Source organism: Lytechinus variegatus, chromosome 1 (genome assembly GCF_018143015.1).
Source record: "Lytechinus variegatus isolate NC3 chromosome 1, Lvar_3.0, whole genome shotgun sequence".
Lineage (NCBI taxonomy): Eukaryota > Metazoa > Echinodermata > Echinoidea > Temnopleuroida > Toxopneustidae > Lytechinus > Lytechinus variegatus.
The window spans coordinates 37,950,661-37,974,498 of NC_054740.1; the positions used below are offsets into that span (position 1 = coordinate 37,950,661).

Sequence of the window (23,838 nt, forward strand, 5' to 3'; positions counted from 1 at the left end):
TTTTCTGAGGTGGACTTGACCTTTAAATAAATGTCCACAATACTGGCGATATTAATATAAATTGATTGAATCACGATGAATGACAAGAGTCACTGTAAGAAGTTGAAATATCTGTGAAGACGATGTTGATGATGATTAAACAGTCAATTTCAGCAATCCATGGGTTGAAAAGCGTTCATTAAAACAGCTTGATGATATCTCGATGAGAACTGAGAATTCCTCTCTCAAAGTAACTGCAAACAGTTCATAATGGCGTGCAAATAATTCCATAGAAATGTTGTATTCCAGGTGGAAATAAAATATGCTCTGACATAAAGTCTGGCATGAAACTCTGAGTTCTGATGTGATGTGATAATGATGATGTCCTTGAAGAAACTGCCGGCTTATATATACATGTACAAATATTAGTTTCTATAGATCACTGTTCTGGAAGCTTCTGGTATTTCCTTAAAAAAACATTCTCCTTCTTTCTGGAGCAATCAAATTCTAGCAGACTCTTGAATGACCTCAGTGAAATTAACAATTGTAAACGAACTAGCTAATCCTATATTGTCATTTTCACTGCAGGCAGTCTGCTGTGTAGCAATCTATTGTTTAGCAGTCTGTGTTTCTCTTTGGACATTCCAGAGAAAACAAAGATTATTCACAGATTACTCATGTCCAACAAAGCTGTACTGGAACATTCTTAATCATTCTATGCTATAAATAAGAGGAAATAACTAAATGAATGACTAAATGTTATTGCTCTTATAACACTCTGATGAAGTGTTGCTGCCCTCTATAGCTACATGTCGTTATTAATTAACCACTGCTGTAGATCGAGTGACGTCAGAGTTGCTTGGTTTCTGACAACAGTTTATCGAGGATCCGGAAAAGGAGTAAATATTCATCAAATTGTTATATTGGTCACGCACTATGGTTCGTAAAACTTCGTATTGTAATTGTTTTGTGTGAATTTTTACATGTTAGTAGAGTTAGGATTGTGATAGTAGTAAATTCCTGCTTGTTCTGATGTTTTTTAACGTGCGTATTGACTCACATCGCATCGACCATGGCATGGCCATGGGCTGGCATTGCGATTGAATGAATGTCAACGCATTGCCATTGGCATTGCCATTGATTGATTGCCTTCTTCTTTGCTGTTCTGCCCCCGGTGTTCGAAGAACAGCGGCTATCCGCAGGATGGTTGTCGTGTTCCCAGGGGGGGGCACTCGACCAAAAAAGTGGTGGGGCCTGGGGGTGTGCCGCGGGCGAGACAAAAAACGGGGGCCTTGGAGCGGGCTTATCGTAAAAAGGAGGGTCCTCGGAACAGGCTTCAGAACGACAAATGTTTGTGAAAACGGGGGTCCTTGGAACGGATCGCTAGCGGAGTGCGAATGCATCCCTATGGCTATGCCTATGGAACGGTCATGTGTGCATGATGCAGCTAGCGCGGCCTCTGCCGGGGGAGCTCTGCGGCCGCTTTTCACCAAAATTGCGGGTCATTCAATGCGATTGGAGCGGCGCAAAAAAAATATGCGAAGCTTTGGAGCGGATTTCTCTCTTTTTTTCACGATAAGAAGAAAATGCTATGCCTTGGTCCTTGGAGCGGCTTTCTTTGTTCTTTTTCTCAACAAGGCAAAAATGCTATGCCTTGGAACGGAAATTTGAGTGTGAAAATGGGGGTCCCCTCCGCGGCACATACCCACTATGCATTATATACTGAGTGCCCCCCTCCCCCCGGGGTCGTGTTGTAATAATTTCTCTAACTCTAAGCGAATATAATGAATTTTAAGAATGTATCTGAGGCAGTGGGTCATTGGCAGCAAGAGTTTCAGATAGGTGTAAGGAGGGTAATTACCCTGGGCGAAGTTCGAGCAGGCTCATAACCTTGTTCATTGAATGAGTGCTCCACGGCCACTCTAGTCTCTACTTCACTTCCGCTATCCCTAGCCTAGGCTAGGCTATGGCTATTGTTGGAACTACCCCTTATCGACCACCTAATTTTCGAACCATATCTGCGGAAATATTTATTAGTATTACATAGTTTTCGTCTCATTTGTGCAGAAAATTGAGCAGATCAGATTCCCATGTTTTGATCAGCAACTCCGATTTAATTTGCGTATACCGGTAGGTCTAACGTTATCGGCGAACAACGAATACAACAGTTTTGCATTTGCTCATTTGCATCCTTCTTTTGAAACCGACCACCTGCGATAGTGGCGTTACACTAAGTTTACAGCCGATTCAAAAAGTGGTTTATTGAAAAATCAAAGAAAAGAAATATAATGAGAAAGAAAAATAGCTTAATTTCTTACTTTACACCCTTATTTTACTCCGTGTCCATCCTCCGGTTATCCTCAAAATAATTGGAGATTTTGGGCCAGTATCTAATTCCTCACACGTATTATTCATGGCCAATTTCAAAACATTGCATGCGATCGGTCGCAGGCCAAACAGCATAAATATTAATATTATATTACATGTAGATGGCTCAGAAATACCAGAAATATTCTAAGAGTTTGGGAAAATATTCCAAGAATCAGTGGAATAATTTGTTCTATTGAAATGAATGACAAGGTTGACAGTAATTTTGATGTAATTATTTTCATGTTTTATTAAGTGTTTTAAGCATGAATATAACTTGTAAGTTGTAACATGTATCATAGTTTTGGGAGTCGGCAAGCAATATTAGTGAACAGGTTTATTATTTGTATATTGAGTGATTATCTGCAGTCAGATGCTCCCTTTGCTAAAACGTTTTAACTTCTATTCCGTTGTTCCGTTTTTAAGAAGGGACGGAAGATTAAGATCCAAACTTGACAATTTTAAACTGATTTGCAATGCTTTGATTTTAGCCTGACTCAAAGGCTGCAGAGAAGGTAGCGGTGAAAGTGGTGGCAAGATGTCGACCTTTCACAGATACCGAGAAAGAGAAGGGTGCTTCACGAATCATCAAGATGTCTGGAGACAAGACTACATTGCAAAATCCACAACAGGGCGGCACTGGAAAGGTTTGTTCAATCTATCCAAGTAATTAATTTGTCATTTTCTAATCTCTTCCGTTGCAATATGTATGTGTACATTTGTTTTTCTTTTGTAGCAAGCTGTTTGTATATGAGGGATAAGGAATTTTCTAAAACTTCTTGTTTTTACCCTTTTTAAAACAAAATTTTGATGTATAACCTTTGAATACCATTTGCACCAAACTTATAAATGTAGATTATGACTTTAACTTGTGAATTTAAATTTCATCGCATTTTTCATTGTATTATTCTCATGTGTCATATCCTCTACATGATTAAGATTTCAACAGATGAAAGATATATATTTACCATCCTCCCTTAGTTTGATATTTTAGTAATTACATTAATTTTGTGTTTTTGCTGATCATTTTACTATATATAGGAAGCTGTATTTGCGTTTGATGCCAGCTACTTCTGGGATACAAGAACAGTAAGTATTTCTTTCATTCATTAAGTATTCTTTGAGACAGACACACATGTGGTGCCTTTTACTTATTGTGAAATTTCATCCATTGCCCACACCGTGCCCCAACCTTCACCTACATGTATGGTACTGCCCACCATGTTAAAAATATTTTGCAAAATATTTTTCATTTGAGGTACCCCTCAAAATTAGAATTTTTTATCACTTGAACCCATAACTGGGTCTCTTTTGGGAGACTAGTCGACATCTAGAATTACGGTAAGTGATGGCATGTGTGGGGAGTTGCCGGGGCTAAAAGAGATTACATTGTTTCAAAACATGAAATAATTTTGGCTCCCACCGCTATCTTTCTCTCTCTCTCTATCTCTCTCACCCAAACACAGAGATGGGGAGGGGTCAATTTGTTTCTGAAGTCACAACCTTTCCATAATGGGAACGCACTGTTGCTTCTTTCTTTGTCTCCCAAAAGTTTCATTGGCCATGGAATGTATAATCACATCGATTGTCGATCAGCGGCAAGCCATTCGAACCATTTGATCAATCGATGTTTACTCCCAGGCCTAATTATCATTATTATTATTATCATTATTATTATTGTTATTATCATTATTATTATTGTTATTGCTATTATTGTTTGCTGCAGAGTTTGGTATACAAAGAGCAATGTGAACCCTTATTGAAGAGAGCAATGGAGGGCTACAACGTCACTATCATTGCGTTTGGACCTACAAATAGCGGCAAGACCCATCTCATGTCTGGGCCTATGGAGGATCCAGGTCTTGTTCCAATGGTAAGAGATCGGTAGATTTTTCCGATCTACTTGCATATATACAGTGTGTCCCAGAAAAATGAAACCAAAACAGTTTTTCAGCTGTCGTTTTTTGAGTCGACTTGAAATTTACAAATTTTGTTATGTTAACAAATACTTTCTTTTGTGATTCCTGACAAAACAAAAAGCATCTTGATCATACATGTATCATATCCATAAAAAAAGAGAAGAAAAAAAATGGAATAGAATATATCATTGATTGTCTTCTATCAACAAATGAATAAAAAAAGGAAAATTGTGCATCCAGTTGGGCATTCAGGATATAAAACCTATATCAAATCCATTCATTGAAAAGAATATATCTTCATGAAAATGAATAGTTGTATCAATAGCTAAGTACAGAAACATGAAACATGTTTTATAAATATTGCCTAAAATATAAGTAAATTAAAAGACAAAGGACAGAAAAAGACAAAAGTCTTAACCACTAGACCACGACGCCCCAAATTAATGGTAGGATGTAGTGAGAGAAGTTTGTCTTTTTCATTGAAATCTACTGGGCCCCACCCCCCAGATTACTTATAGCTGTTTATATTCCTTTGCTAATTGAGATACTCTTCTTTTCAACTTCTCTACGTACATCATGCCATTCACTGAGGATTAGGTACAGCATTATTAAGTATTCAATTGACTAAGATTTTTTTTAATTCTGAATATTCCTCCTTTTATTCCAATCCTTGACAATAAATGATAATATTTGTTATTCCAGATCAACCGAAGTCTCTTCAAGCAGATCAAAACCTCAAAAAAGCAGTTCCTTGTGACAGCATCGTTTCTAGAGGTAAGAGCCAGATGCATATCTGGAGCCCATAACCCAAAGCTTAGCAATGATGGTAGAACATTTTTTTCTACAATTGATTGCATTTACTTCAACGTACAGTCAATCATGAAAATCAAGCTTACGATTAATCACTAATCTTTGTGTTATGGGACCGTGTTTTGTGGAGCATCTTGCCAATGATGTTCATTGACAGATTTGCTTTGTGCCAATCTGATGCAAGGATTTCAGTTGCTTCTAACAAATAGTAAAGAAAATAGAAATGCCTTGAAGTAAACTTTATGAAATAAACTTTGTACTTTGAAGTTTCTCAAAGTGAGTTTTTGAAATGTCATCATAACTTAGAAAATATATGGACCTAGTTCATTAAACTTGGACATAAGTTTAATCAAGTATCACCAAACATCCTGCATGAGTTTCACGTCACATGACCAAGGTCAAAGGTCATTTAGGGTCAATGAACTTTGGCCGATTTGGGGGTATCTGTTGAATTTCAATCAAAACTTTAAAAGTTTTTGGATCTGATTCATGAAACTTGGACATAATAGTAATCAAGTATCACTGAACATCCTGTGCAAGTTTCAGGTCACATGATCAAGGTCAAAGGTCATTTAGGGTCAATGAACTTTGGCCGAATTGGGGGTATTTGTTGAATTACCATCATAACTTTAAAAGTATGTTGGTCTAGTTCATAAAACTTGGACATAAGAGTAATCAAGTATCACTGAACATCCTGTGCGCATTTTAGGTCACATGACCAAGATCAAAGGTCAATGAACTTTGGCCATAATGGGGGTATCTGTTGAATTACCATCATAACTTCGCAAGTTTATTGATCTGACTTTTGAAACTTGGACATAAGAGTAATCAAGTATCATTGAATATCCTGTGCAAGTTTCAGGTCACATGATCAAGGTCAAAGGTCATGTGAGGTCAATGAACTTTGGCCACATTGGGGGTATTTGTTGAATTACCATCCTATCTCTGTAAAGTGTATTGGTCTAGTTCATAAAAGGTGGAAATAAGAGTAGCCAAGTATCACTGAACATCTTGTGCGAGTTATAGTAGTTTTCAAAGTCAGCACTGCTGCTATGTTGAATCGCGTGATGCAGGTGAGACGGCCAGAGGCATTCAACTTGTTATGCTAATTTGTGCGAAATTAATTTATGCATATTTTTTAAAATTCACATAAAATGCTTCTATTTTTTGACCGGTTTTGATTTTTTTTCTTGCATCTTGTAGAGCTTCATGAGGTTCACCAAAATTCTACACAGAATTTAGAAATTTGGAGTAGAAAATTATCTATGCTAATTTATGCGAAATTTATTCATAAATCACAGAAAATGCCTCTTCTTTATTTGTTGACTGAATTTCAAAATGCTTCTTCTTTGTCATTTCAAGTCTGATTTCAATTCTGTTTGCTTTATATGATAGCATTAGGTGGGGGATTCAAAAGTTTTACACAGAAACTCATTAAATATGCTAATTTATGCTTATTTTTAAAAATTCACATAAAATGCTTCTTCTTTATTTGTTGACCGATTTTGATTTTTTTTCTTCAATCTGGTAGAGCTGCATGAGGTTCACCAAACTTTTGTCTAGAAAAATATTTATGCTAATTAATGCAAAATTCATTCATAAATCACAAAAAATTGTTTTTTTTCTTCATTTGTTGATCAATCTCAATTTTATTCGCTTTATATGATAGCTCGAGGTGATGATACAAAATTTCAACACAGAATTTTGAAATTCATTAAATATGCTAATTTATTAATATATTTTCAAAACTCACAAAAATACTTAATTTATTTGTTGATTGATTTTGATTATTTTTGTTCCATCTGAGAGCTACATGAGGTTCACCTAGGTACTACACAGAGTTAAGAGATTTTGACGAGAAAATTATTTATGCTTGATTTATATGAAATTTATTCACAGATCACAAAAAAATGCTTCTATGTCATTTCTTCATCAATTTAAATTCTATATCCTCAATTTATGTCACCAATATAATTCACTACAGTGTCAACTGGGCTGAAATGTGTTAAATTTTGTTGCGAGATGAGCTCCACATCATTGATGTGCTAGTTATTATTTTGTCTGATTTTCAATCAAACAATATCCTTTCTTTCTGTTCCTTTATTTTTCTCTCTATCTAGGTGATGGATGAAAGTATGACTGATTTACTCAACCCCCACACTGACGACATGCAGATCAGACAACACCCTCAGATTGGAATGTAAATAGTCTTTTATACCATAAGAGGGGGAAAAATTATTCAGGGGCTCAGGCCGATTTTGCCCCCCCCCCCCCCTCCCTCTCTCCAAATGCTCAAAAGCCAGAGACCTAGAAAATAAAAGAGCCATGGAAAATCTCCATTCATTGCAATGTTACAGCTTATCCAATGTAGCAGATTTACCTAGGCATTTAAGTTGTGAAAAATAGCCCCAAAAATTGAAAAATTAATTGTTTGCCTTTCACAAGCATTATTCTTAATAATAATGGTAATAATAATGATAATTATAATACTAAAAAAAAAACACAAATTACAAGGCAGTTAATTCTCTTAGCACTCTAAAAGGTAGTCTGAGAAAGAAAGATAAAGAGAATGAAAGAAAACATGATTTTAAGATCATAAGGCTTTGTAAAGCTATCCCAGAAAAGGACAATGATAATGATGGCTCAATTTATGTAGAGCTTTTCCCAGAGGATACAAATCACAAATATTATTATCGTGGCTTTAGATTTGGCTTTGAGTGGCTTACATTATAGAAAGTACTGATATTTAATTTACTTTAATCCAACAAACTTCAATGTATCATGTCAAATGTACAGATAGAGTATTGTCATGGCTTTCTTGAAATTCAACTCAAATTGCTTTATTGATGGTTTTGTTTTTTTGTTTTTTTTTGCTTATGAATACAATATTAAAAATGGCAAAATAAAAAGTTTGTATGAGACAACCTGAAGACACTTGACTTGAATGTGATATGTTAGATGCAGTGGTACGGAATGCAAACTGAAATTCAAGTTTTAATTGAGACAATTATTTTGCCCCTGTCAGATTTGTCGATGGTCTGTCAGAGCTTGTCGTGAAGAGCGGTGAAGACCTGTCCAGGTACTACGACCAGGGTAGCAGAGCTAGGAAGATGGGCGCTGCTGATATCAAGGCGCACAGAGCAAGGTAATAACAATAATACCATCATGCTTATACAGTGCGTCCCAGAATAAACGAAACCGAGATTTAGCGATCATTTATCATAACTTAATCATAAATAGAATAGACAAATGACCTACCAATTTAAAGCTTAGAATCCCCTCTTTCATCTGATATTACTTAGGTTATTTCTTATTCACGCATGAGTGAGCAAAAACAATTTGAAGAAAGGATACCAAAAAGTCATTTGGCGGGGGTATCGGGGTTTCAAAAAGAAACCCACATTTCTGAAAAGTTCAATATCTGCTCTTTAATTTGGTACCTAAATTACAGAAAATGGTCAAGAAATAAAAAAGTTCTGGTCATTTGAAATAAGGCTTGTATTTCCCTAATTTCATGAGATAAACGTGTTTTCACTGGTTTCCCACAGAAGTTTTTGCATGGTGAACAAAAGATTTAATGCATGGCTGATCGTCAACAAAACAGTGTCGAGTGAGTTTGAAAGCCATGCTGGAGAACCTCTTAATTTTATGAAATTATTGAAATTCAAGCTTTATTTCAAATGACCAGAACTTTGTTATTTTTTGACCATTTTCTGTAATTTAGGTATCAAATTAAAGAGGAGATATTGAACTTTTCAAAAATGTGGTTTTCTTTATGAAACCCAGATACCCCCCGCCAAATGAGTTTTTGATATCCTTTCTTCAAATTGTATTTACTCACTCATGCGTGAATGAGAAATAATCTAAGTAATATCAGATGAAAGAGGAGATTCTAAGCTTTAATTTGGTAGGTCATTTGTCTATTTTATTTATGATTAAGTAATGATAAATGATCGCTAAATCTCGGTTTCGTTTTTTCTGGGACGCACTGTATAGCACATATCACTGCCAAATGCGTCCCTATGCGCTTCATTGGATATTATTACCCTGGCTTTAGCCCCGCAGCCTTTTACAGCGCGGTGGCATTTCAAGGAATAAATTCCTGCCAGGTACCCATTTGCCTCACCTGGGTCGAGTGCAGCACAATGTGCACAAATTTCTTGCTGAAGGAAATAACGCCATGGCTGGGATTCGAACCCACGTGATAAGAATGAGTCTAGATTCTTCTCTTTCTCTACATCCTTTCATTTATACATTTCCTTCTCTCTGTTTCATTTTCACGTTCCATTGCAATCTTTGTTGTATTTTATTTTAGTCATATGATGTTATCTATGAAGTGTCATTGAAGAGGAAACAAAGGAGAGAAGGAAGTGAAGAAGGAAGAGGAGAAGAAGAACATGAAGGAAGAAGGAGAAAAGGGAGAAGAGGGAAGAAGATAAAGAAGAAAAATAAGGGGAAAAGAGGAAGGAGGAGGGGGTGGAGGAGGAGGGAAAGAGAAGGAGAAAGAGGAGATGGAATAGGAGGAAGATGAGAAGAAGAAGGAGCAGCAGCAGAAGTAGAAAAAGGAGTGGGGGAAGTGGAGGAGGAGAACAAAAAAGAAAGATTAAGATGAAGAAGAAAAGAGGATATGGAGAAGAAAAAGAAGGAGGAGAATGAGAAGGAAAAAGGGGACCAGGAGGAAGAGAAGAATAAGGATGAGGACTCTATGATGAGAAGTAGAAGAAGATAAAGGAAGTGGAGAAAGAGGGGAGGATTATAATAAGGTGGTGGAGAATATTTTTTTAATTATATATTGTTTTCATCATATATTGTTAAAAGTGTTTGTTGAATTGAGAATGATCCAATATGAGTGGATTTCGATCAATAAATTTTGAAACTTTGAATTGCTGATCTGTGATAGAATGACTCTTTTTCATTCACTCTGTTTACAATCTAGGGCTCATGGTATCTTCACGATCAATATCGAACAGAGAGATGGAGATGGTGGTCGGGGTCTGAGGAGTAAGATCGTCCTAGCTGATCTTGCTGGTAAATAAATTGAAACATGGCCATTCATGGCGGGGGGCAGTATCGCCCCCCCCCCCCCCAAAAAAAAAAAAACATTAAAAACTTGCATTTCTTACTGGAAATTCTCACAAGATTCACCACAAGAGTGTATACAGCGATCCTTCAATTTCACTCTAGAATAATCAAAAGCGCACCCCAATGACAAGCTCAGTCCCCTTCACTTCCACAATCTTGGTTTCTTTGAAAGTTTTTTGCGTCTTGCCCCCCCCCCCTATTAGGAAATTTTTTGCGTACCTTCACATGAAGACCCTCAACAGGGACAAGAAAACTTTATTACTCCCCTCCTACTTCTCATGATCCAATAAGAAACATTTACTATGTTTTTATTTTGACGAAGCATTAGAAAACTGCTTGATTTGGCAGTGCAGAATGAAAGCATATTGGAAGCACCAATATCTGATGAATTTAGGGTCTTGCCTTTTGTACAAGCTTTGCTTTTTTCGGCAAGACCCTCCGTTTTACTTTCAAATACAAATGTCATATTAGGTTTTTTTATTTGTTGAATTGTGTTCCTTAAGACTAAGATTATGTTATATATATTTTACTAAGTTTTGCAGTATTTTCGACCTTGTCATGTTATATTTATCATACTTATGTTGTGAAACGGAAATCAATAAAATCAAATCAAATCCCATTGGGTTATCCATAGGTTATCCTTATATATGGTTGTTTAGGTAAATCTTAATGTTGGGATGATATACGTACAGAACGTTCTTTCAATAAAATGCAACTTTACAATTGATAAATCAATTTTAAGTTCAGCAAAATCAATGATGTTAATATTTATTGGTCAATTTTGGCTATAGCAAATTCATAAAAAGTATTTTCTCTTTAAACTTTTTGTTGCAAGAAACTGGCTATCAAGTTGAATCAGTTGTGAGGCTTATGATTGATTTATGCACAGGTCTTAAATCAACTTTTTATTGATTGTAAGGTAATTACAGTGCTACATATATCTTGCTTTAATTCTGGTCTTACATATATTTATATTCAATGAGTTGTTACATAGGGACACATACCAATGAAAGTCCTTATTTACTGCTGCTGTTGGAAAAAAAGATCTACTCTTCCAAATCTTTTGTCTTTGTTTCTTCATTTTACTGTGATTTATTTCATTTACTATAATTTTCTCTTTATTTCAGGTTCAGAAAGTGTACAGAGTAAAGACAAAGGGTGAGTATGACCACTCATCTCTTTTTCATTAAAGGAGAATGAAACCTTTGGAACAAGATAGCTTGCGTGAAAACAGAAAAATCAAAGAAACAGATCAACGAATGTTTGAGAAAAATCAGACTAATAATGAGAAAGTTATGTGCAATTGAATATTGCAATCACTAATTCTATGGAGATCCTCATATTGGCAATGCGACAAAGATGTGTGATGTCACTTGTGAACAACTCTCCCCATTACTTTAGTATATTTTTCACTTAAACTGCCTCTTTTATCACATCTATCAGTAGATCATGTGTTCTTTCTATATGAGGGCATGTAATACACATTTTCAAAGAATACATCATGGATAAAGAGTTTGTATCACCATAAGAAAAAGGAGAAAGAAACATTTGGGGGGTATTTTATAGTCCATCAAAGGGAAAGTTGTTCACATGTGACATCACACATCCTTGTAGCATTGCCAATAGGAGGATCTCCATGGCATTAGTGATTACAATATTCAAATGTTCATAACTTTCTCATTATTTGTCTCATATTTCTCAAACTTTCTTGGTTCTTATTCTTTAAATTTTTCTGTTTCGACACAAGCCTACATGTTCCAAAGGTTTCATTTTCTTTTTTAAAAAAGTGGTTATTTTGTCACAGTGTTTATCAAAAAAAGATGTCTTTTCGTGCAAAATGTAGAATAAAACTGAACTTCATGAGGATCTATGCCATACAAAAAATCAATGGCTCAATTGGAACTCAGGTTTAATCTAAACTCTGTTCTAAAGTTGTAGGTCAACTATGGTTTATCAGCTCATGTCAGTAATAATGTTGTGCCATCTATCTTGTATTCTGTCGTGGGATTACTTGTTACTTTAACAACCAAATTTAACTGATTTTTGTCAATGTTTCCATGTATCTATTGATTTTATTTTCTGTATTGTATAACTTGTCTTATGTTAATTGTGCGCCTTGCGTGTCATTAATGACAGATGTATGCGTTATATCAATTTTAAATTATTTTTTTTCTATTCATGTTTTATATTTCTACTTCATTCGTCTTTAGAATAAGCTCTGCCAGCTAGGGAGCATAGTGTTGACTGCATTGTATCATAAATCTTTTGCCTCCCCATCTCACAGACTTGGTGCCTTGGGGGATGTGATCAGCGCCCTCGGTGATCCTCGGAAGAAAGGGGGCCATGTTCCTTACAGGGATTCAAAGGTTACACGTTTACTGCAGGTATTATGATAGCTTCGTAATTTTTTTCTCCCAGCCCGCCCTCCTCCATTTAATAAAGATTTCTTTTGAATAGTTTGCTTTGAAGGCTTTCATAGCTTGAAGTTAATGATACAAAGTTTTGTTTCAAGGCGTTTTTAAATTTTTCACTACCTATTATGTTATAAGCTACTGAAATTCTTACAGTCAATAATCTGTCTAGTTTATTTTACAGTGTTTTCTTAGGTGCCATCTTTACCTTCATATTAACAAAGTTTAAATGAGCCTTTTGGGTCCTCTCATTTTCTATGTTGTATTTTACTCATATCGAGCAAACTTGAATTTTGTTTGATTCCATTCTTCTTCTAAGATCATTAACTATTGAAAATTGTTTTATCATTCAACTATGAAGTTCATGTAAAGTCAAATGAATTGGAAAGGGAGACCATTGGATTAAAGTTATTTAGTTAATCTTTCTCCTGTCCCATCATGTACATGACTGTCCTTATCCTATTGTTTGTATATGTTCTTCATATGTTCGTTGATCGTGTCAAATAACTATGATAGTAATGTATTTCCATGTATCCCAGGATGCCCTTGGTGGGAACGCCCACACGCTGATGTTCACGACCATCTCCCCGTCCGATACGTGCTACAACGAGACCCTGACCACCCTACAGTACGGGCAGTATTGCAAAAATATTATCAATCACCCAGCAATAAATGTGGTATGTACTCTTCTTGCTCTTGTTAAACAATGTTTTAAAAGACATGCCTTCAAGAGCCTGATTATTGATATGAATGCTAAGGAAATTCAGTGAATTTAGATATAGTTGAAAGCAAACATAGATAGAAATTGAAATACAAAATAGTATTAAGTTTTTGGGCGGGATGTTTCCTCTTAAATAAGTTTAATAAACTCGAATTTGAATAGAGGAGGCTTGATGGTTCATTCAGTAACCTGGTTCAATACCCACTTAGGGCCCTTTTATAGGGCATTATTGCCATGACCAGGTCCTTCGGAGAGGACCTTAAGCTTTTGGTTCTTCCTTGCTTGCAAAGCATTCAAGCTTTCTGAGCAATCAAGTAAAATATGACTACCATTTCTTTTTGTACATTCATTTTATTTGAGTAGAATTGAAAGAATGTGAAATACATTCTATTAAGTGACTTCAGAGTCCCTTAATTGTTTGTCCAAGAGAATTTTTGACTTTTTAAAAATCTTGTTTGACCACATGAATTTTTGACACTTTTTCTCCCCAGGATGACAGTGAACGACTGACCAATCAACTTCGTGAGGAGATCTCTCGTCTGCGGGAAAAGCTGACCGGTACTTCACTGACCGAAGCAGGAAGTAAGGAAGACGTGGCCAAACTGCAGGTAAGTACAGGTCGAATTTTATGCCTATTGATAGTTTAAAATCATCTTTAAAGTGTGTCATTGTAGAGGTGTTGTGGATCAGTGGGTAAGTCTCTGGACTTTGCACCACATAACATGGTCACGGATTCAGATCACATCACAGCACCTGCAGCCTTAATCATAAATGCTGCATACCATTTTTTTTTTCTTCAGATTTTAATCAATCAGGTATTATTTATTCATTCATTTATTTATTTAACCATTTATTAATTCATGCATTATTTTACTCATCCATCCATTCATTCATTCATATGAACTAAAAAAACAATATGTGAAGTTAAGATAAACAATTTCAAGCAAATAAGAAAAAATAAAACAACACAAAGGGCCAGCTCATTTACTAAGGCTATTATAAACCAAATTTATTTCTACCGATCAGGATTTGATAAAGGATCTTCAGATTGCAAAGCGTCAAGGATGGGAGGAGAAGGAGAGACAGTCAACTCAGTATGAAGAGGAGAGGAGAGAGAACCTCGCTAAGAAGGTAAGATTTATCAACTTTTATGCTATTCAACAATATCTTATAATTTGGCCTACAATCTCCCCCTTCCCATCCGCTCAGTATAAAGAGAAGAAAACCTTGCTGAGAATAGTAATATTATATAATAATATTTCTTATTTACTCAGGGTAACCACTTCAGCTCTAATAACTGTTCTCTCAGCTGGCCCTGCATAACATAATGCTATTATTACCCTTCTCCATTCTAATACGTTGAGAGAAGGCAGAAGCCCGGTGGGGTCACTCAATATGACTTGGGGACCGCATGACCTTTACCAAATCGCAGGAAAAGGGGTCAATTTCACAGAACGTCCGCGGACAGAACACTCCTCGAAGTAGTGATCACGGGAAGTAAAATCCGCCGCCGAGTCACCAGCCGCAGAGGGCGCGCTCATCATGCTCTGTATCTTAATGTGGACAACTCTACATTTATTTTTACAAAGAATTCTACTTTTCTTATTTTTCAAGAAAAATAAAGTTCTTTTGGATTATTGTATCAGTATGACATGGCTCTTGGTCATCTTTAAGGACTGAGCACTCTGATGCCTGTGTTGCAATTTCCTCTAATGAGGAAAGGGTATAAATGCCCTGTCCTTGAAATATGGTAAATAGGGGTAAGTTTGCGAAATGGGCAAAAGTGTCCTTACAATTTTATAATTAGGGGTTTTTCAAGGTACCATTTTACCGCAATTTTGTTCTTGTTTTGCGTGAAAATAGGGGGGTAAATTTCACAAAATGTCCTTGAAATTGACTGCAATAGGGGGTTACTTGCATTTGTGGTAAAGGTCATACGCGTCCCCCTCTGCGGGTGAGTGACCCCACCGGGGGCAGAATGTCCCATTTTTTTATTAAAGTCTTTGGTATGACTCGGCTAGGGAATGAACCCACGACCTCCCGTTCAAAAAAATGAGTAGATATATGAAAAGATACTTAATTGCATCTGATCACCATATCTAAACTTTTCTAAGAAGACACAAAATGGCTTGCTTTAAAATGAAATGAATTCTGTCAGCTAATAATGAACTCTTTTGGTTTGGATGGTTCATGAAAGAGATTTCAATATGTGCAATAAATTGGAATAGTATGATATAAATTGCCATTTTAATTATGAAAAAAAGTGACTTGATGAAATTATATATTCTTTTACAGGGTATTCTACAGTGGGTAATGGCAGAGAGTGTTCATAGAGACAACAGAGAGATGCAGGAAAGAATCTTACTCATGCAGAAAGAAAAAGATCAGGTAAATAATGTAAGAGAGAGAGCGAGACATAGATCTGATTTCATTCATGTATCTAAACACTGAGCAGCTACCTCAGCCATGGTACATGTAGGACTGTTTTTGTCTCGACTGCATAGCAGAGCAAGACGTTAGGCGCCACTTTTCTTACAGCGGCGGCGTCGTCAACATTGAAATCTTAACCAAGGTTAAGTTTTTGAAATGTCATCATAACTTAGAAAGTATATGGATGTAGTTCATGAAACTTAGAATTTCTGCCAGAGTTTCAGGTCACATGACCAAGGTCAAAGGTCATTTAGGGTCAATGAACGTAGACCATGGTAGGGGAATCAATATCAAAATCTTAACCAAGGTTAAGTTTTTGAAATGTTCTCATAACTTCGAAATTTTGTGGACTTAGTTCATAAAACTTAGACTTAAGGGTAATAGTGTATCACTGAAGATCCTGCCTGAGTTTCAGGTCACATGATGAAGGTCAAAGATCACTTAGGGTCAACGAACTTTGGCCATGTTGGGGTATTTGTTGAACTGTCATCATGACTTTTATGGATCTATTTCATGAAACTTAGACATAAGAGCAGCAATGCACATTTCAGGAACATGGCCAAGATCAAAGGTCATTTAAGGGTCAATGAATTCTGGCTGTGTTGGGAGTATGTTTTGAATTGGCATCATAGCTTAAAAGTTTATGGATTAGCTCATGAAACATCGACATAAGGGTAATCAAGTATAAATGATTGTTTTGCGCATGTCTTAGCTCACATGGTCAAAGGTCATTTGGGGTCACTGGACATATTTTGTTATCATATTAGTGTTTTCTTCTGTGAATAATTATTCATTAGCTTTTTCAAAGGCAGCACTCCTAAATTCTCATACTTTTACTGAACAGGACCTTCATACATTTCAATCTTGTCTTTCACTCTCGTAATTCCTGCATCTGCATTGTAGTGTGAAGCGAAAAAGCTTCTCCTACTTTCACTAAATATGTACCTTGGTGCAAATAATTCTTATCTTTTCAGTTGCAACATGAATACAAGGACAAACGATCTTTAGTGGATAGACTGAAAGAGGATCTCCAAGCTAAGATTGTAGATTACACCAATATGGCCGAAAGTGGTAAGAAAGCATATTCGCTGAATAACTTGTCGTAGATGAGATTGATAACTTGGAGAGAAAATTATTTGTAGAGAATTCAGTCAGCAAGTCAGTAGTCCAAAGTTTCAAGTCCAAAGATTCACCTCAGAATTGCGGCAGTAGCCCTTAACCCCTTGCTCTACTTTCCACTCATCCTAACCCTCCGACTCCTCTAACTCCTAGTCTTCTTTGGTCATCCATTATTGTGGAAAAGCCATGGTGTAGTGGTTCTGGCTCCTGCCTTGTAATCAGATGGTCGTGTGTTTGAATCCCACTGTAGCCTAGCATCCTTTGGCAAAACACACTTTGCCACTCTCCACCCAGGTATATAATAAATGTACCTGATAGGACATGAAAGTCATTTTAGCTTGCCCAGTACTGTGTGCGCCTCAATGGCAAGTGGCTGGAACACTCCCCAGGGAGTGGATTAAGTGCATTGTGTGTAGGAATGATTGATTAAATCCAAATGACTGGGGTAATAATAAATCTGTTAACCCTTTGAACCCAAAAAGCCGCAATACCGGCTTCACCATGAACGCGCATACACCCGAAAAGCCGCAATTTTCATGTTTTTGTCTCCCTTTGACAGGTAAGGGAAGTGAGTCGGAGACAAAGGCAAGAGTGAATGCCATCCACGAGGTGAAGGAAATGATTAAGAAAGAGAGCGAGAATCTGAAAGACGTCAAACAGAGACTCAAAGAACTTCAAGAAAGACAGAAGAGAGAGAAAGAGGTGAGGAAATTAAGGCGATTCTATCTTTGTGACGATAAGGATGCATTCCAGGAGGGGGGGATCTAGGTAGGCACTCAAATTATATTTTTATGTGCTTCACAAAACCCTGAAATTGGGGTCTTATGACTTCAAGGTGTAAAATGTAGGGTCTTGATTCTAAATATTTTTTTGTATTTGATCCGATATAAGCATTGACATTCTAATTTGTTCTTTCAAAACTGTACTAGGTTTAATCAACTTTCATTTAATAACAACCATGCCTTTGATTAAAGCATGGAATATGCCTCATTTGTCAAACTCATCAATTGTAAAACACAGTAGCTGTGGTGCTATTACAGTAATATGTTACTGAATATTTGATAAATAATTGGTTGATATTCTTGATCCTAGAGCCTGTTGCATAAAACTGTAGTCACTATTGTTATTGCCATTCAATGGTAACTTCACCAAAATCCTTGATTCTGATTAGCTGTTGAGTATCATAACTATGCTACATGGTAGTTACCATTGAATGGCAAAAAGTATGATAGTAACTTTTATGCGAACAGGGTGAGAATACACATTCCTTCAATCTGTTATTACTGTATCCCAGGATATGAGAAGCCAACATGCTGACCTCCACCACAACTCAGAGCTGCGTCGCCTGGCTCGGGCCGAGGAGCGCAAGCGAATGGAGGCGGAGCATGCCCTCTCACTGGAGGAAGAACTTGAGAGAATGCGAATGGAGGTCGATCACCAGAAGGCAGAGATTCAGGTAATAATCTTGTCTCCTGGAACCATTGTTCCCTGTACAAAGCCTATGGGGAATCACAGATATAAGTTGTCAACCCCGGGGGCCAGTCAAATGTATTGCTGTACACACGCGTGGCCAAATTATTTCCAAACACACCCCAAACAAGTTTTTCTCTGTGTGCAAAATAACCCCATAAACAAGTTTATTGCGGGCTTTATTTACGCATTTCTTACGCACAGGTGTAGATCATAAGGCAATTTTACATTTCTAGAACCCTATCCGATAGGTAAACTGTTGTGCTTTGCTTGTTTACAGCTAAGATCAGCCAACGGAGGAGCTGGGTACAGTCAGGAACAGGCCATGCAGATAGAGATGAGTCTTGTGAAGGAGAGAGAGGAGCGTCGGGTGGTGACCATGCAGCTCCAGGCCATGGACGCAGAGAAGGCCCTCCTCATCGCAGAACTCGACGAGGCTTATCTCAAACACAAGGAGGAGATGGAGATCCAACAGCTTCAGCATTTTCAGGTATAAGAAAAATATAGTATAGTTATATGACTTAGTGGACACCTGTCCAGAAACCGGTCTTTAGTGGCCATTAAAGTTATCTCCCATTTTGGAAAGAATAATGCTGTCCGTTGACAAAAGGAAACAGCTCTTTGGAATGAATTTCTTACTAAATGGGGTATATATGTCTTTAGTGTCCATTAAAATTATCTCCCATTTTGAAAAGAATGTTGGGAATGACTCGCTGACAAAAGGAAACAGCTTTTTGGAATGATTTTCTTAGTAAATGGGGAAAATGCGTCAAAGACTTTAATACTTGCTTGTAGTAGTAGTAGCAGGAATAAGTATTTGGTCATTTGAAAGAATATAGCATACCTACTGATTGCCTTCAGTCAATATGGACATCACTATTTGAGAATGGGTGGGAGAAAAAATAAAGTAACAAACTTGTACCCTTGTGATTCTTTTTTCTGAACTCTAACCAATAAGTTACTAAAATTTGACCGTTAGAATCTTTTTCAGTGGATGCTATTGCAATCCTTTCAATACTTTCACAGCCAAAAAAAATTCATCCATAAGATTAAACAACAAACAACTTTGATCTTGTTATATTTGTTCACTCAGACATTCCGTAACTACCGGGAGGCCTTTGAGGAGCAGAAGATGGCCCTAGAGCAGCGATACCGGACCCTGTTAGAAGATGCCATCCAGGATGCAGTCTTTCTCTCCGCGAGAAACTCCGAACTGGAGCAAGAGAATCAAGCTATCAAACAAGGCAAGTATTCCAAGACACAAACAGCAGTATCTGGCTCCTCAAGGTTCACCTTAAGGACATCAAGGTTATTTCATGAAACAAGTGCTCCTTGAGACTGTGTGACCTCAAGGACAGTTAGTTGGCCATGATCTGTGCCTTGGATGTCTAGGCCATTGCCTCGCTTGGCCTCAGAGGTCGAGCTGAAGTCTTTGACCTTGGGTCTAATGTGGTTTTGGAGTCAATGGCATCCATGATCATGGATGCCACGATCCATGGCATTTGCATTGAAGGTCTTAAGTCCTTAACCCTTGGCTTTGGCAGGAAAATTTTCAGAAAAGGAGGTAATAATAATTTCAGGAATTCATAATAATATATTCTCATTATCAAATGCAAGATAAACAATTATGTTTGTAAATTTAATTATATAATACATGTAATCAGGGTTCAAGCTTGGACCAATTTTGTGCAAGGCAAGATAATGCACCAAAAATTTGCATTGTGCAAAAAACTGACTATGCCAGCTGGAAATACGATTGAATTTGGTACACATTCAGCAAATTTTAGATCTTTTTTTTTTTCAGAAAATTTGTGCCAGGCAACTCATCCAATTTGAACACAAGCTGTAGGGTAATTGCTGGGTGACTCCAGCCAGCATGGTTACAACCCTGCATGTAGTATTATGTTCTTGATGGTTTTGTTGACAGATGTCGCTGAGTTAAAGGACAAGGTTTCTATGCTGGGAGGCAGTTCAAGGAGCAGGCCGTCTTCAGCTGCAAGCTTACGCTAGATCCACAATCCGTGGGAGCGATCGACATCCACAAACACAGAGGGCAGAAAATGGACAGAGAGTTTCATCAGTGGCCTGTTGCAGAAAGGTCTTGCATTTGAATGCAACCCAAAAAAAAATCAAGCGCACCTACCCAACATGCACATTTTATTGGATGAAAATCAAAATGTGATTGATCGCCATGCTTTCTGCAAAAGGGCCCAAACTGTGAAGTTTGCCGTCTCATGTATCAATGAATCAATTCTTTTCTCTCTCTCTCTCTCTCTGAAATTTTCCATGGTAAATGAAGTTTTTTCCTTCAGGGAATTTTTTAGCGGTGGCTACTTTTCACAACCTTCTGCCTAAATCCATAACACTGGATAAGCAGTGAGTAATGATTTTCCTGTGCTCTTTTGAGCCTTTCGGGGGCAAATTCATTTCTTTCCCCCTGCTCCGCCTATTTTTCGAATTAGAAATTATGAATAGTATTTTATCCAGAAAGAAAAGTTCCTCTATCTGAATTGTGCTTACAGCACCAAAATTATCGTGGCATAATTGATAATTGATAAACTTGAAATGACATGATCATTACTGATGTGGGAATTGTTTCAGAAGTAGACCAACAAAGGCGGGAAGATAAAACCAAAAATATTTCCGCTCAAAACGTTATGAAGATCTACATTGTATTTCAGCAAAATCTTATAGTGCAATTAACATTCTACTGTTTTCTCAGTGCAGCAATTTTGTTAGTTCGTGGAAAAAGAAGAGGTTTTTCAAGCATTTGATAAGTTGCAGACTTTTTCCACTTACACATACACTTCATAGAAAATTGTTGGATTTTATAGTGAATGTATTTTGAGACGGATATATCAGACAAATTTATATGGATTAATACAGATTGAGCCTTTCTAGTTGTGATTTTATTTATTGCACTTATCAGGAAAAGGATATATTGACAAAATTGTGGCAGTGTGCTCCAAATATTCTTAGAATTTACCAAGTGATATCAACGTTCGATGATTTATGCAAGAATTAATACCACCACCTTGATCAGCAAATCCTAATATCTCATTGCAATTCCGTCCTATTTATGATTGTATAAAACTTGAATTATGTGCAGCTATTTTTATGAATATTATCATATATTTTCTGGAAAAAGAAATATGTAAATATTTTCTTAAATTTTGCTATATTTGCTGTGAGTTTCTTTTTTACCAAAAAAAAAATCAAGATCAATCTTGAATATATATATCTGTATATTTTGGAGAGTGATTAAAAATATATTTATTCTTGTAGATGAATCACTTATTGAAGTAAATATGTCAAGTAGATTTCATTTTATAGATGATGCATTACTGTAGAATAACTATGACCTAATTAAATAATTATGACCTCTCCTCAGTGTTGACCAACTCAAGTAGATTAAGATTTTTTCTTCTCACTTAGTATATTATGGAGATGAGTAATACCAACATCTTTCACCCCCCCCCCTGTCATTCTTTGAAGAATGATCAACATGTTGGATGATGAATAATTGATATATATATATTATTTATCTTATAGTAATCATGGTTAGAAATATAATGGCCCAAATTTACGAAGATGGATTTGAAAACCCACGGTTGAGTCCATGGTTTATGTAGATTTCCTGTATAAATTACTCTTATTTTACTGCGTATCTGGCGCGTGTATAATAAAATATCCAATTCTGATGCGCGCTTTTGTCACAGTGCACCAATTTGAGGCCTGTTGCCCTGGTTATCCACGCTATTTTATTCACGAGTCCACTCTTCCAAACAGTGGACTCGTTGATAAAATAGGGTATAACCATGTCAACAGGCGTCAATTTGGCCCACTGTGAAAGAAGCGTGCATCAGCATTGGACATTTTTTAAACATGCGCCCGAAACGTTCTAAATTAAGCGTAATTTATACAGGAAATCTACATAAACCAGGGATTCAACCGTGGGTTTTCAAAACCACCTTAGTGAATTCGGGCCTATATCAAATGTAATTTCTTTGAGTATGTATGTAGGTGTTCCATTGTCTTTTTATATTAAATTTATTCAATATAATTCTTGATGTGTAACTGTGTCATTAATATCATAATGCTCATTGCAGTGTATCTTCTTAATCATAAAGCCTATCTTTAGTTTGGGTAAATCCCCAAAAGTTTACGTCACTGTTCCAATTCATTACAGAATTAAAAGCAGACACAAACCAGGAACCTCGATGACATTGCCTCAAATTTGGCCAGGTGGGTGTTTCATAAAGCTGTTCGTAAGTCAAGAGCGACTTTAAGAACGACTGGTGAACCCTTCTTACGCGCTAAACCATCGCCAATTCAATATACCATTTACCACAAGAAAGGTTCACCAGTCGTCCTTAATGTCGCTCTTAACTTACAAACATCTTTATGAAACACAACCCAGGTTCATTACCCATAAGATAACATTCTGAGCATAGGACTACAGACCCAATTGAATGACAATACAATAATTCACTACTTTATACACCCATACCACAATTACACGTATTTTACCAAGTAGCAAAACGAGTGCATTTCCTGTCAAATTGTTGCATTTATGGGCTATTTCAAATCAAATACTGGCGGGAGGGGTTAGTTTGAAGCCCCGCCTTCAGATCATGCCCGCTGATTCCACGATCACCAAAAAAAATTGCCAAGCCAATTGTAAACTACAACTGTTAAGTGAAATTTTCAACTAGCACATCAATGATTTGGAGCTCATCCGGCATCTCGCAAAGAAATTTTACACAATTCTTAATTTCATCCCAGATGACATGGTAGTGAATTAAATTAGTGACATAAATTGAGGAAACAGAATTGACAGAGAAGCATTTTTTGTGATTTATGAATAGGCCCTAAATATTGTATAAATAAGCATAATTTCTAGTCAAAATCTCTAATTTCTGTGTAGAACTTTGATGAAACCTCATGTACATGTAGCTCTCAGATGGAACAAAAAAATTCAAAATAAGCATTTGTGATTATGAATAAATTTCGCATAAATTAGCACAATTTTTTCTAGTAAAATGTCAAAATTTTGTGTACGAGTTTGGTGGACCTCATGCAGCTCTATCACATGGAAGAAAAAAATCATAATGATCGTTCAACAAATGAGTCATTTTCTGTGATTTATGAATAAATTGGCATGAATAACTTTTTACTCAAAATTTCAAAAATGCAGAAGTTTTAGGAACCTCATGAAGCTCATCAGATGGAATGATCATTAATAGCATAAAATAAATCCATTTAAACCAACAAAAGTAAAAAGAAATCAAATATTTTTGAATTTTGGCGGAAAACAATGAATTTGCATTGGATTTTGTAAACTAATTCACATTCTTGAGCAATTTTAGATTTAACATGCACTAAAATGTGACATTTTTTAACCGCATACCCCGAGATCACAAATTTGGTCTCAAAAGTTGCCCGAGATCGAAAAGTAGAAAGTCAGTGAGTGATGCGGTCAAAAAATTTCGTGCTACGGATTGATCACGAAATATGGTGAAGATGGGGG

General features: G+C 36.5%; 1 protein-coding gene across 1 annotated transcript; it reads left to right on the forward strand.

Annotated features, from left to right (window-relative positions):
* The first annotated feature begins 812 nt into the window (after positions 1–812).
* Positions 813–22,371, forward strand: LOC121413351 (kinesin-like protein FLA10). Its single transcript, XM_041606141.1, has 20 exons — positions 813–918; positions 2,838–2,993; positions 3,388–3,435; positions 4,073–4,219; positions 4,968–5,039; positions 7,196–7,275; positions 8,101–8,220; positions 10,012–10,103; positions 11,285–11,315; positions 12,442–12,541; positions 13,108–13,245; positions 13,781–13,897; positions 14,316–14,420; positions 15,585–15,677; positions 16,694–16,790; positions 17,398–17,540; positions 18,133–18,294; positions 18,589–18,798; positions 19,402–19,552; positions 20,236–22,371. Exons 1-20 carry the CDS (start codon positions 916–918, stop codon positions 20,316–20,318), a joined length of 2,148 nt encoding a protein of 715 aa, XP_041462075.1. The 5' UTR covers positions 813–915; the 3' UTR covers positions 20,319–22,371.
* The last annotated feature ends 1,467 nt before the right edge of the window (positions 22,372–23,838 follow it).